Source organism: Etheostoma spectabile, chromosome 15 (assembly GCF_008692095.1).
Source record: "Etheostoma spectabile isolate EspeVRDwgs_2016 chromosome 15, UIUC_Espe_1.0, whole genome shotgun sequence".
In the NCBI taxonomy this organism is placed as follows: domain Eukaryota; kingdom Metazoa; phylum Chordata; class Actinopteri; order Perciformes; family Percidae; genus Etheostoma; species Etheostoma spectabile.
In genome coordinates, this window is record NC_045747.1 from 12,610,926 (window position 1) to 12,622,814 (window position 11,889).

The 11,889-nt window shown below is 38.0% G+C and overlaps 1 protein-coding gene and 1 long non-coding RNA gene across 2 annotated transcripts in view; one reads left to right on the top strand and one right to left on the bottom strand.

Moving 5' to 3' along the window:
- Positions 1 to 1,797: 1,797 nt before the first annotated feature.
- The window catches only part of hs3st4 (heparan sulfate (glucosamine) 3-O-sulfotransferase 4), an 85,348-nt gene continuing 75,256 nt past the window's right edge, over positions 1,798 to 11,889 (top strand). The window contains exon 1 of the mRNA XM_032538015.1: positions 1,798 to 3,151. Coding sequence (XP_032393906.1) covers positions 2,556 to 3,151 — 596 coding nt within the window. The 5' untranslated portion in view covers positions 1,798 to 2,555. The remainder of the gene's footprint in view (positions 3,152 to 11,889) is intronic.
- LOC116703348 (uncharacterized) overlaps positions 9,875 to 11,889 on the bottom strand; it is a 20,176-nt gene continuing 18,161 nt past the window's right edge. The window contains exon 3 of the long non-coding RNA XR_004335405.1: positions 9,875 to 10,000. This is a non-coding gene — a long non-coding RNA (uncharacterized LOC116703348). The remainder of the gene's footprint in view (positions 10,001 to 11,889) is intronic.

Here is an 11,889-nt window from a genome sequence, read left to right on the forward strand (position 1 = left end):
CGAACCCCCAATTCTATGGGCATCTCCCTTGCTCTGACATCTCGCATGTAATGCATGTGTAGGTCTGTTTGCATGTGTGTTTTTTGGGCCTTTGTGTAATGTGTGCTAGTGAAAAACTGAATTTACCCTTGGGATTAATACATCATGTCAGGTTCTTCTGCTACAAACTTAAGTGTTTCAGGGTTATTTGACAAAAATGCATGTAATTATTTTTTTTTAACATGAAATATGTGAATTAGACAACATAACAAGTTATAAACACACCACTGATACAATTAAGGTGTTGATTGATACAATCAACACCTTCTAAGTTGGAATGGGAAACTTTTTAGTTGTTTATGTACACATCCAGCAGTTATGGAGCAACATTATTATCAATTTGGAGTCATGTTTCTGGGCCCCTGAAAAATGCAAGGGGCTTACATTCACTCTACTGTTGCTCTATTTTGGTCTCTACCAACTCCTGAGGAAATTTGTGGATCTTTAGCTGCTAAATGCTCCCCTGTGTTCACCAGTTAGTCGCTAACTGTGTCTGTTTAAAATTTGGTGCTGAACAGGTACAATTGGTTTTTAGAGCTTTTTCGCTGCCTGCTGTAGCTGTAAACAACACGATGAGCGCAGTCAGAGTGAGCCAAAACAGTTAAGTTACTGGCCAGAAAGCTACACAATGAGCTGAAACTTGTCACAGAGCTGTGCAATGCTGAGGGGAGATTCAGTTTAAATGACCCCTTTCACATTGTCATCAAATTGTTTTCAAAAATATAACTAGCCGCTTTAAGTTTGGACAAAATCTGCAAAAAATTCTGACTGTACTGTATCTTAGCTAAGTCAGCTATGAAAGATATATTTTCTATCTGCACTGGTAGCTCTCATTGGATGACATAGATTTTCTGATTCGGTGAAAAGGCACTGGCTGAATGCAAAAGAGTGGTCCTTCAGTAAGACTGCAACACTCACATAATCAAATGACTTTGTGTCACCGCTGGTTTGCATGCCAAGCTGGCTGCAAACATTAATAATAGACACATTTGGTCAAGCAAAATATACATCTAATGATGTTCTATATTCCTAACTCTGAACCTAAAATACAACAGTGTTGATCTGAGAGACAGGGGTTGCAAATTATTTGAGACCCAGTTCTTACTGTGGCGCTGGCTCTCCTGGTGTATTGGAAGTGTGTGATGAATGAGATTCTCTAATACAGTGAGACAGTGGCATGCAATTTTAAATCCTCATATTGCAGCAACAAAGTGGACAAGTTAAGGTCTAGTGAATATTCTCATCAGTAATTATAGTCTGCACCCATGTATAATAAATTCAGTGTAGGATACGCCTAAGCAGCATACCCGATCTCACCATAATGTTTTCTGCATGTGCTCTCTTGCATTTAAACATGAATAGGAGAACTACACCGCCCATGGCTCATTGTTTTAATTTAAAATGCAGTGTTGATTGTTATCCATCTTGATTTATGAAATCCTTTTACATTTATCAGAATAAACTTATTTTTCTGTCTTTTTTGCATATTACCTTATGCATTGCTCCACAGAAAACCAGCAGGGTGCAGACATGAGCTTTCTGTAAAATGTAATCTTTATTAAAATAATCTTTCTGAGATTGAGTTTTATAGTGAACTTTATACGGTAGCAAACAATTCACAATGTTTTAAGATCTCGCACATGCCAGCATTGCTATTCCCATCCCTGCAAGCAATCACATGAATGAGGAGAAGCCGCTTTCCACGCAACTATTTCAGATGAGGAAATCAGACGTTTACAGCCCTACTTCACGGACAGAGGAAAATGTGGGTGTACACACTAGTTGTGCTGTGTGGCTCTACAGTGCTTTAGTTCAGATGAGCTCACTCAGCCGATGCGCACATCGTAGGATTCTACCAATCTGAGAAGACGCAAGGAGGGCGAGGAGCAGCCTGGTAGTCAGTGAAAAGAGTGGGTGCTTTTGTGCAAAGGCTGCGGACTTTCTGCTACACAAAGTAAGAGAACAGCGAAAGCATTCGTCTCTTCTTGGAAAGATACAATGGATTTTAGGTTGCCTGGATGAATGTGAACCACTCTTGTATCGCGGACTAGACTGGACTTCGGACTAAGCGACTGGGGAGAAGAAACCCACTTAAACACTCTGCTGTTCATTTTCTTCTTTTTCTTTCCCCCTTGTATACAATGTCAGGATTCCGTCCATCATACTCGGTCCAATTCAAGCCAGGCTACTCATTTGGAAGGACGCCAGACCTCCATTCTCTCAAATCTTCAAGTTCAGTCCAATAAATTGTGACATTGTCTTTCAGCCTTGGAATTATAAAACCAATACTCAAGAAAAGGGACGCGGTATTCTTCCGGAATTTTAACGACCCATTTCCCCCGCTATCCTTATAAATATGCGGTTTGGTTGGATTAGGTTGGTTTGGTCCAGCTTCACGCTTTTTTTGGCTGGAGCAGCGCTGATAGTGACTGATTATTGCTGTTGATTTTGTCCATGCAAGACTCGGGGTGGAAACATGTCTGGCCACTTCTTTGAGAGGATCACTGCTATCAGAGATGGCATTTTGGTCCAGCACTTCGATTTTCACCTCTAAAGTGCCCCGGAAAATCTTATTCATGTTCACCCTCTCCCTATCTGTCACCTACTTGTTCTATAGCTTGATGAGCTGCTACAACTCGCTGCAGTTCCCCCTGCAAGAGAACTACGCGTATCAAGGGAGGCTGGTGACAGAGGAGACAACTTTTGTGACATTGAGGGAAAAACTTTACTCCGCTTCCCAGGGCTTAACCGAGTTCACCGAGGCCGAGAGAACCACAGCGGTTTCCACCGTAAAGGATCATGCTGAGGCCGAACAAAGAACAGTGGAATGGATTAGGACTCAGGCGTCTCCAACTAAATCGGCGGCGGCGAATCTCAACACCGCGCTGGAGAAGGAGCATCAGGAATTCAGCACCACGGACAGCGAACTCAGGGTGAACTGCACCATGGATTACGGAGAGAAGAAACTTCCCCAAGCCATCATCATCGGGGTGAAGAAAGGGGGGACCAGAGCCCTGCTGGAGGCACTCAGGGTGCACCCGGACGTCAGAGCCGTTGGAAATGAGCCACATTTCTTTGACAGGAACTACGAGAAGGGGCTGGGCTGGTACCGGTGAGTTACCATTTCAGGCTTATCTAGCGCGTGCTTTGTTTTTGCCCGATTCATTACAAATTACTGCATACTTAAAGCTGGTGTTTTACATTTTCCAAAGAATGCCTGTGCGTTTATATAGTTCTGAATGCCTTTTTAAAGCTTTGCACATAGACACACATGTCTGCATTTTTTTTAGAGGTAAGGAAATCAATTTGATAGATAATCAATCACATTGTTCGTCAAACTTAACATTGTTGCGTGGTGATGCACACTTTTTATTCTCTTTATTTTCAGCCGCTTTACATTATTGTTAGCTAATTTTTGATTCTGATAAAAAATAAACTCCACTCTTTTTTGTCACTGTGAACTGGAGTATGCATGATGGCTTAACTCAGTCCAGGAAGTTTTAACTATTTGCAAGTTCATTTGTATTTAGAACATGGTGACATGCATGATGGCTGCATGAAATTTTAGGAAAATCCATTCAAAATATTACATGGCTCAATGTATCATTTGAAGAAATTAGTCCTTTGAGGCACTGTCATAGTAACTGAAGTTATATACTCTTGTGTGAGTCTGAGAGTTTACATGTGCAAATGAAAATAGTAGTTTAGATTTTACCTTGTTCATGAATCATAAGGTAAATAATTATATACCAAACTGAATATGCAGAACAGGCTTGTCCATCACATATCAAGTTAGCTGAAGTTCAGAGTGTTACACAATATTGTTACACACGTAGTGACACAAATACAAACATAGGAGTGTCAATATATCGATTTATGGTTTGTTTTAAGCTTTTTTTTAAATGTCTGATTCTAAGTTGTTTAGTCTCTAAACCAAAATCACATTTTGGTTTACGTGGTACATGAGTATTTTGAACAGAGCCATTGTGTGCTTCAGGTTGGTTCCTGTGTCCACCGGTAAAAATAAATAACACTACACAAATCACAGAGAACAATCTTAGGATGTCATTGATATAAAATGTTGTAGTCATATTAAATAATGGATATAATGTTGGTCCATACTAGATGCCATTCATCTGATAAATTGTCTTATATTTTAGTTTATTATTCCTCGGTTTTAGTTTCACTTACACTCTGTTTATATATATATATATATATATATATATATACATAGTAGATTTTGTAATATACATTGGACTGCATGCCACATATATTATTTTCAGAGAACTAAAGTATTTTTCTGGCGTTTACTTTGTTTTGTTCTTACGAGTCAGCCAGTATTCTCTCCTTCTCATCCGAACAGAACATTTCTCTCATCAGTTATTAGGCCAAATTGCATATCACCTAACATGTTATAAGTGCTGTTTTTTTTGAAAGAGCTTTTAACTTGGTTGTGCAGCGGGATCTCAAATACGCGTGAATTTGGTTACACTACCGTTTAGTGATAGTTGGCATTCACTTTGAGTCAGGTTAATATGCCAGAGAAGAACTTGTTTATCATCACTTTGTTTATGGAAGGGAAAAAAAAAATCAATTTGAGGGTTTATTCATGGTCATTTGGTCATGGCACAGTTAGAAGTTCTCACATAATGATGTTTGACCAAGGGGAATTCAAGATTTTTTTAATGAAGTCAATGAGCTGATGAGAATGACGCTGACTCACAGTCCCCTCTGTTTCTCCGTGGGTCTGTTACACTGGTGTTTGGGTTGCAGAGCATCTGCTTTCATCTTGCTGCATAGACATGGGAGCTCTCGGCTGTTCATTTAGCCTGTGTTATTGCAAGCTGTTTCATTACGCTCACGGTGAAAGGCTCATTAGACAGGAGGATGACATGCTTACATAAATAATAATAAGTGTGCTCGTGTGTTTTAGGGTCCCTGGGCAAAACAAACCCCTAATAGAGCTTTCATTTTATATCTGCCATTGTCCTGCGTAGACCACTCACCTCCGAATGATCTGCTCAGGAGAAAGAAACATACATGTTGTCAAATTTGATGGTGAAATGGTTCAAACTAATCACAGGTTGAGCCATTTTTCAGATACCAGAGACTGATATAAGAATTAATTCAGACCACGTATGTTTGTTTACTTCTAAATGATGCATTATACTGCATCTCTCTTCTCTGTAAGGCTCTGGCTAATGTAGACTTAATGGAAGTGAAATTATGATCAGTTACAGATGTTTGCAACCATTTGACATTGGTGTAGTTGAATGAGTCCAGCAATCTCACAAAATATGATTCATAAATTTGGGCCTGTCGCAGTAACACCTGCTCCACATTTTGATGGATATGATAGACAATGTGGAATGTAACTCAAAGGCAACTTGTAAGCCCATACATGCTCAAATACATCAGTTAATACTTCAGTCTCTTCTCAACACAGTGGATTCAATGATGTCTGTGTTAACGTACTCAAAGCTTGTGTTGACTGATAATATATGTCCATTCACATATTCGGGGTATAGTGAACTTCAAAAACTAATTGAGATTGTGTATCTGGGTTTGTGTTGTTGTTATTAGTTATTCATTTTCTGTTAGTATCGTGCAACTAAGAAGAAAAGTTCAATTTAATTTTGTGCTTTGAATTAAAAAACCTTGAAGCCATTCATTGAAAATATACAGCGTGGATCCATTCATGCTTGCCTGGATCCATTGCCCGCTGAAGGTACTGTTTGTAGTACATTGGAGGTAGAATGGGTAATAGTGTTAGCGTAGTTGAATAATACTCTAAAACAGACTGTATACATGTGTAAATGACACTTAGTTGTGTCACCTCTGTCCAAGAGTAGTACAGTAAATGATTTGTGTTGTCACTTTTCTATAGGTTAGACAAAGATCAATCCAAAGATGTTGTATTTATCCTGGCAAATGTCTGAAGGGATCCAACAGTAGAAAAAAGGAAATATGTGCTCTTTCATGTAGGTAGCAGCACACGCCCCCACAGCCGCTAAGTTGGGAGGTAAAGAAAACGGCAGGCTCTCGCTAAAGTAAATACAGGCAGGTTTACATGGCTTTATATAGAGTAGTAATCTTAATAACTGCACTTATATAAAGCTTCAATTATTCGAGAAAAAAAGAAAAAAAAAAAACACTTTTACATGACTAAACCCTTGTATGGTGCCCGTTTTTAATTTTTGATAAAAGAAAAATTGTGCTATTTATTATTTCTTCTAACTCAAACTCATTGGCCTTCGCTCATTTTCTGTGAAAAACATAAAATATAACTTATTTTCAATGACTGCACATGGTGCACCCCCCCCCCCCCAACACACACACACACACGCACACACACACACACACTCAATCACACAACTATCATTTAGTGAGGGTGTAATTAATTGTAGGTGCTTTGAAACTATGTTGTACTTCTGCACCTGCTATTCTCACACAAAGTTACAAAATTGTTCCAATGCAAGCACTTTCATCTGTTCTGATTCACCTGAAGGTCTAAAAAATAAGCACCAATAGTGATCAAAAATCATGTTTATTTTTTTTACCGTTTTTACCGTTCTCACAAAAAAAAATTAGCATCTGACCATAAATGTGATCTCACAGGGGTATATGGTAAATATGAACCATAAAATATGTATATATCATTGGTAACTGAGCTAAAGTAAAATCTGTTAAGTGTGTTTACACAAATTGGTAGAGCTCCATTGATTTAAAAGCCTAAAAATGTGGTGGTTCCACCAGACATGTAACAAAAATATGAACACCACACAAGGGTTATTTTGCATACGATCGTGCTTCAAAAATAGCACAGTGTGTTTTTACAGTTGTGTTGTTCTGTTGTGTTCCATACTGGAAAACAGGCCCATTGCTGACAGTAGCTGGGGGGGGGGGGGTTAGCAAAATTACCAAAAGCATCTCAAACTATTCAGCATAAAATGCAAAGTAGGTAATCCATAATATACTGTATGTCAGAGTACACTTTTTAAGCTACTTCTGAAAAACTCATTTCTGAAGATGATGCAGAAAACACTCCTTTCAGAACTTTACTTTTTTGGAGAGTTTGTTGTTTGTTTTGAAATTAAAATTTAGTCTGTAAAGTATTTCTTACAGTGATGATTTTAGCCTTCTGTGAAAACACAGACTTCCATGTCCATAAAAAATGTCTGCACAAATACAGCACACATCTAATATTCACATCAGGATTCCAACTTTATTGTGGGTCTGATATGAGCCTCCAGGAGCGAGCCCAGATTGGTGATTGGTGCTGCTTTCCTGTTTTTAGTACTCTTGGACAGTTTCTCCAGTGTGTTTTGGGCTTACTTGAACAAGCAATTAGCAATGTAGTGCCATCATCACCATACACAGAGGACTTTCATCAGCCAATTGCCGTTTATAATGTTGTCTCTATTTCTGAAAGAGAAGTATCAGCCACCACCTCAAAGATTTAACTAATCTGTTCTCCTGAGCATGGCCCAACCTGGTGCAAACGCCCATCCTGGAATAGGAAACGTTTAATGCATGATGATCAATACAACAAATGTTACTCCAGCTCCTTGCCAGCATTTAAATACTTTATTGGAAAGATAATGTGTCTCATGAATTGTGTTGAAGAATGTCATTGATTATCGACCAAACAGTACATGAAGATTTATACCTGCTGTAGGTAAGCATTCTCACGGACAGCTGTGGACACCACAGACGCACTTAGTTCTGTGTCTAGAGTCCACTTGGAGGATGTGTTCCACAGATGTGCAGTTCACCATCCACAGGAAGATGTTTCCTGCACATGCAAATCAAATCAAAATGTCTGCATCTTTGCAAGAAGAAGAAGAGCTGCTTTGTCTATTGTACTTCGCACAATTACATAAAAAAGCCTACAAAGAAAGTGGTGTGTGTTGCAGCTCAATGACAAAGGGATCAAAGACGGGGAGTTGAGCACGTTGCTGAAGGAAATGCACTGTACGAGGGCTTGTTCGTTAGGTTGACTGCTTGGTATTTTTGGCATTTTTTTAAAAATGCCAAAAATTGTGTTTACGTTAGTGCTAACAAATAGGGTTTTATAGGAGCAACTGCCAGAGCAAGAAGTTATAAAGAACAACAAATAATCACAAAAATGTTGAACTGCTGTCTGTAAATCTTTGCCATAATTATTTCAGACAGTTAAGAAAACATGGCCAATAACAGAACTTTTTTTGATTACATTGAAAAGTACATATTTTAAAGCAATTTAACATTTGATTTAACAGGCAGATTAAATGGCAGTATCACTATACCACATTGTTAAAAATAAGACCCTTTTGAGTGTGTCAGATTTAAATTAATTCCAGTTGAAAAGTGTGTGAGACCAGATTAAATAATTTATCAGAGGGAAGGAGGTTTCCCATCTACTGAGGCTCAATGGAATTCTGCTCTGCATTAATGGGTGAACTGGACAGTCAGCGAAGTGGGAGGAGTCATATCAGTCTTTTCCCAAAGGGTAAGAATGGCTTTCTTCACACTCAAAGAACCTGGTATGGAGCAATTGTGTAATAGTACGCTGTGTAACAATGGAATTATTGAAATAAATAAGTAATTGAGTAATATTGAATGTTGAAATATGAACGTGTTGTCAAATGTCTCAGTGATTAATAGGCAAAAGCTAAGACTCATAAGTGCATTTCACACTCTATGTGTTAGTACTTTTACTTAGGCTTTATCAATATCCACCAGAGGTGCCAAAGTTGAACTGAAACCAATCAAAAAATCAATACAAGAGTCTGAGACACCGCTACACTGACATAGAACCACAGATCCAAATTCTGTGTGAGATTCATCAAAATTTCAAGTAACTCTGTCTCTGTTTCCTTGTGCTTCTGGTGTGTGTGTGTGTGTGTGTGTGTGTGTGTGTTTGTGTTACAGTATGATCCTATATGTCACACAGTACCCACTTTAAAACATTCACTTCCTCAAAACAATCCTACTGTACATCGAAGAAAGTTGAACTCGCTGAAATCTCAACTAAGCAACTGTGTTGTGCAACAATAATGTAAAATATACTAGTAGTATTTACTTTTTCACTAAGTTAAAAGGTGTCAAAACATAGAATAATATGGTGCTGATGGAGAATTACCTGATATGATCCCGTTGAATCAGCTTTGAATCACAATGAAATGAGTTGTCCATTTACAGTAATCTGAACAAGCCTGTTCATAGTTTTACACTCACTTCATGTACTGCAATAATTGTCCAAAAGCTATGAATTATACTTCTCTCATAACATTCTGCTGTGAGACTTAACAGGACATAAAATTGATTCATAAACTGTTCTTCATCAAATAACTGTCACTAACAACATAACAGCCAGAAGAAAGGCAACACATAATGTAGGAAGTAACATTTGTCCCTTTCTGTAACAGGAGGGCAAATCTTGCATATCAAACCACAAATAGCTTATCTTTCTTTTAACAAGCTGCTAACACGCTGACTCTATAGATTTGATCCAGTGTAAAAGGATTCATTGAAAAGCTCACTTGTTTATGGGGTCAACAAATCATTTATCAAAATCATAGCCCCACAGTTGGGGCTGGCAGCACTAAATAAGAGAATGTTTTAGGGAGAAAAAGACGAAGGAGCAGCAGGTCAAAAACTAAACAACTTAGTTTGAGATAGTTTCATGACTTTCATCGCAATGCACAAAGTCCTGAACCTGATTTAGCCACATTAATAAATATTATAAGTCACTTGAAATTTATATTTCTGGTCAACATGTGAGAATAGCACTGCACAGGTCTGCATTACATTTTCTGTGTATCCTTTGCCATCTCTGCAAAGTATTTAAACATAAGTTAAGAAACGGCTGAAATTCCATGTTTTTTGGTCTAAACGTCATAACCAAATTAAAAGTGGTACAGCTCCGATGTACTTTGACACTCTGGGGTGAGCCTGATATCATTGAAAAGGTAACACTCTCAAGTGTCAGGGTTAGTCTAGGCCTTACTTGACACAGAGTTACAGAAGCTAGAATGGATTCTTTTTTTTTTATTTCCGTCCAAGTCATGGATCTGTGAAATTGTTAAAATACACGGCTGTAAACACATCTGGTGAGAAAGAGACAAAGTCTGTATCTCATCTGTAAAATACCATAGCCCCATATCTCAGCTTACTAAAGAAAAAAAAACAGAAGCCAAAAGACTCAAAAATGGATTTTATAAGAATGTATTTTCTACAGATATGTCTGTGCATTTTTCTTATTTCCATTTAAAAATTTCAAAGAAAAAAGGCTAAAAAATTGAAAAATACAAAACTTCTCAATTAAAAAAACACACCCATGGTACTTTTTATTTGGAAAAAAATATGAAAGGTAGTGAATAGAGAGGAAAATTGTTTTTTGACTCCATTTGAAATGAGCCATGGATTGCAAATATTATGTTCGGCAATTCAAAAGATAATTTTTCAACCAAAGAAAGTCTCAATTAGCCTTAGGTTTGACATAGTACCACTTAGTTTTGTGTGAAACTGCTCAGTGAACTACATCTCTCATCTCCCTCAATTTACGTCACCTTGCTTGATGCTCAACTTGCTCGCTATCTAGCTAGCTTAGCTCTGTTCCACAACACATGTAACGCTATCTTACTTGATGCGTTTTATCCAGTGTTTCCATCAAATAAGCAAAAGAACAACCGGAAGTAGAAGGGCGTGACTTCAGCTCTCTATACAGTGACACCCACATTGAGCATTTAGAAGCCTCTGGTGAGAAGGGAGGCGCAATTCAAAGTCCGGAAATTGAAAACTATTTTTTGGTTGAAATTTGGTCAGAAACTTCATGATTCAATTTCAATTCAATTTTATTTATAGTATCAATTCATAACAATTGAGAGGCCAACAGCTTGTTTTGGATAAAAGGGCTTGGATATTCAATTTCCTTGGATTGTTGGTGAGGTATGAAAAAAACGTTTTTGGAAAAAAATCACAGTTTTGAATAAAGGCACAAAGGAAAAGGTATAAATGCACACTAAACTCTAGACACTAGCTGCGCAGTATCTTTCTTTATTTCTTTAATTTCTTTACCTTTATAACACTTGTATAACTGCTATAAATCATCTCATGCTTTGTGAGGGCTCAATTGAATCATGAGAGGCTTCAGTTGTTGTGCCACATGAGTGTAAATTTTGAAGATGTAATGCTTTAAAGTTGTAAAAATGTTTATGATGGGAGGTAACAGCGACGCCACAGCGACAAAGTGTGCCATCCAAGGTACAGTGAACGTTGAGACGTTAAATCAGCTAACTCTGAACAAGAACTACCACTTTACTGAGGTTTGCAAGCTGTAACATTTCTGTTACTAAAATGAAACTTTAACCCAATGCAATAAAAAGCTAAATAAAAGCTGAGGAGGTGGGCTTATAAATCTTTAGAGCAGTGTTCTTATCCTTTTCGGGCTGCGTCCCTGTGCTAAGAAACAAGTCAGCAGTAGCTTCCAGCTCAGTGGTGATTAGTCCCAGTAGATTATGTTTTTATTCCAGTATATGCAACTATTTTACTTCTGTTGCTGACTTTTTTAAATAGTCTTTTTTGTAATGCTTTGTGAGACTTTTTTTGTTATTTTTATGCATGTTACAGAATTAGCCTTGTCACTTCCTTGGACTTTTCTCATTGTTCGAATTGTAATGTGCTCTCATCAATGGATCCTACTCAGCTCAAGGTCATACAACAGAATGTATTCCCTCCTCACCTCAGCAGAGAAACTGATCCTTACTTTGCCCTGTGAAAAGTCAGTGTATCATGTGTGATTTAGCTGCTTTTGGACTTTGAAGGAGCAATTTGTACTGCAGGCTTTAGTGTACCTGCAACCTCCGG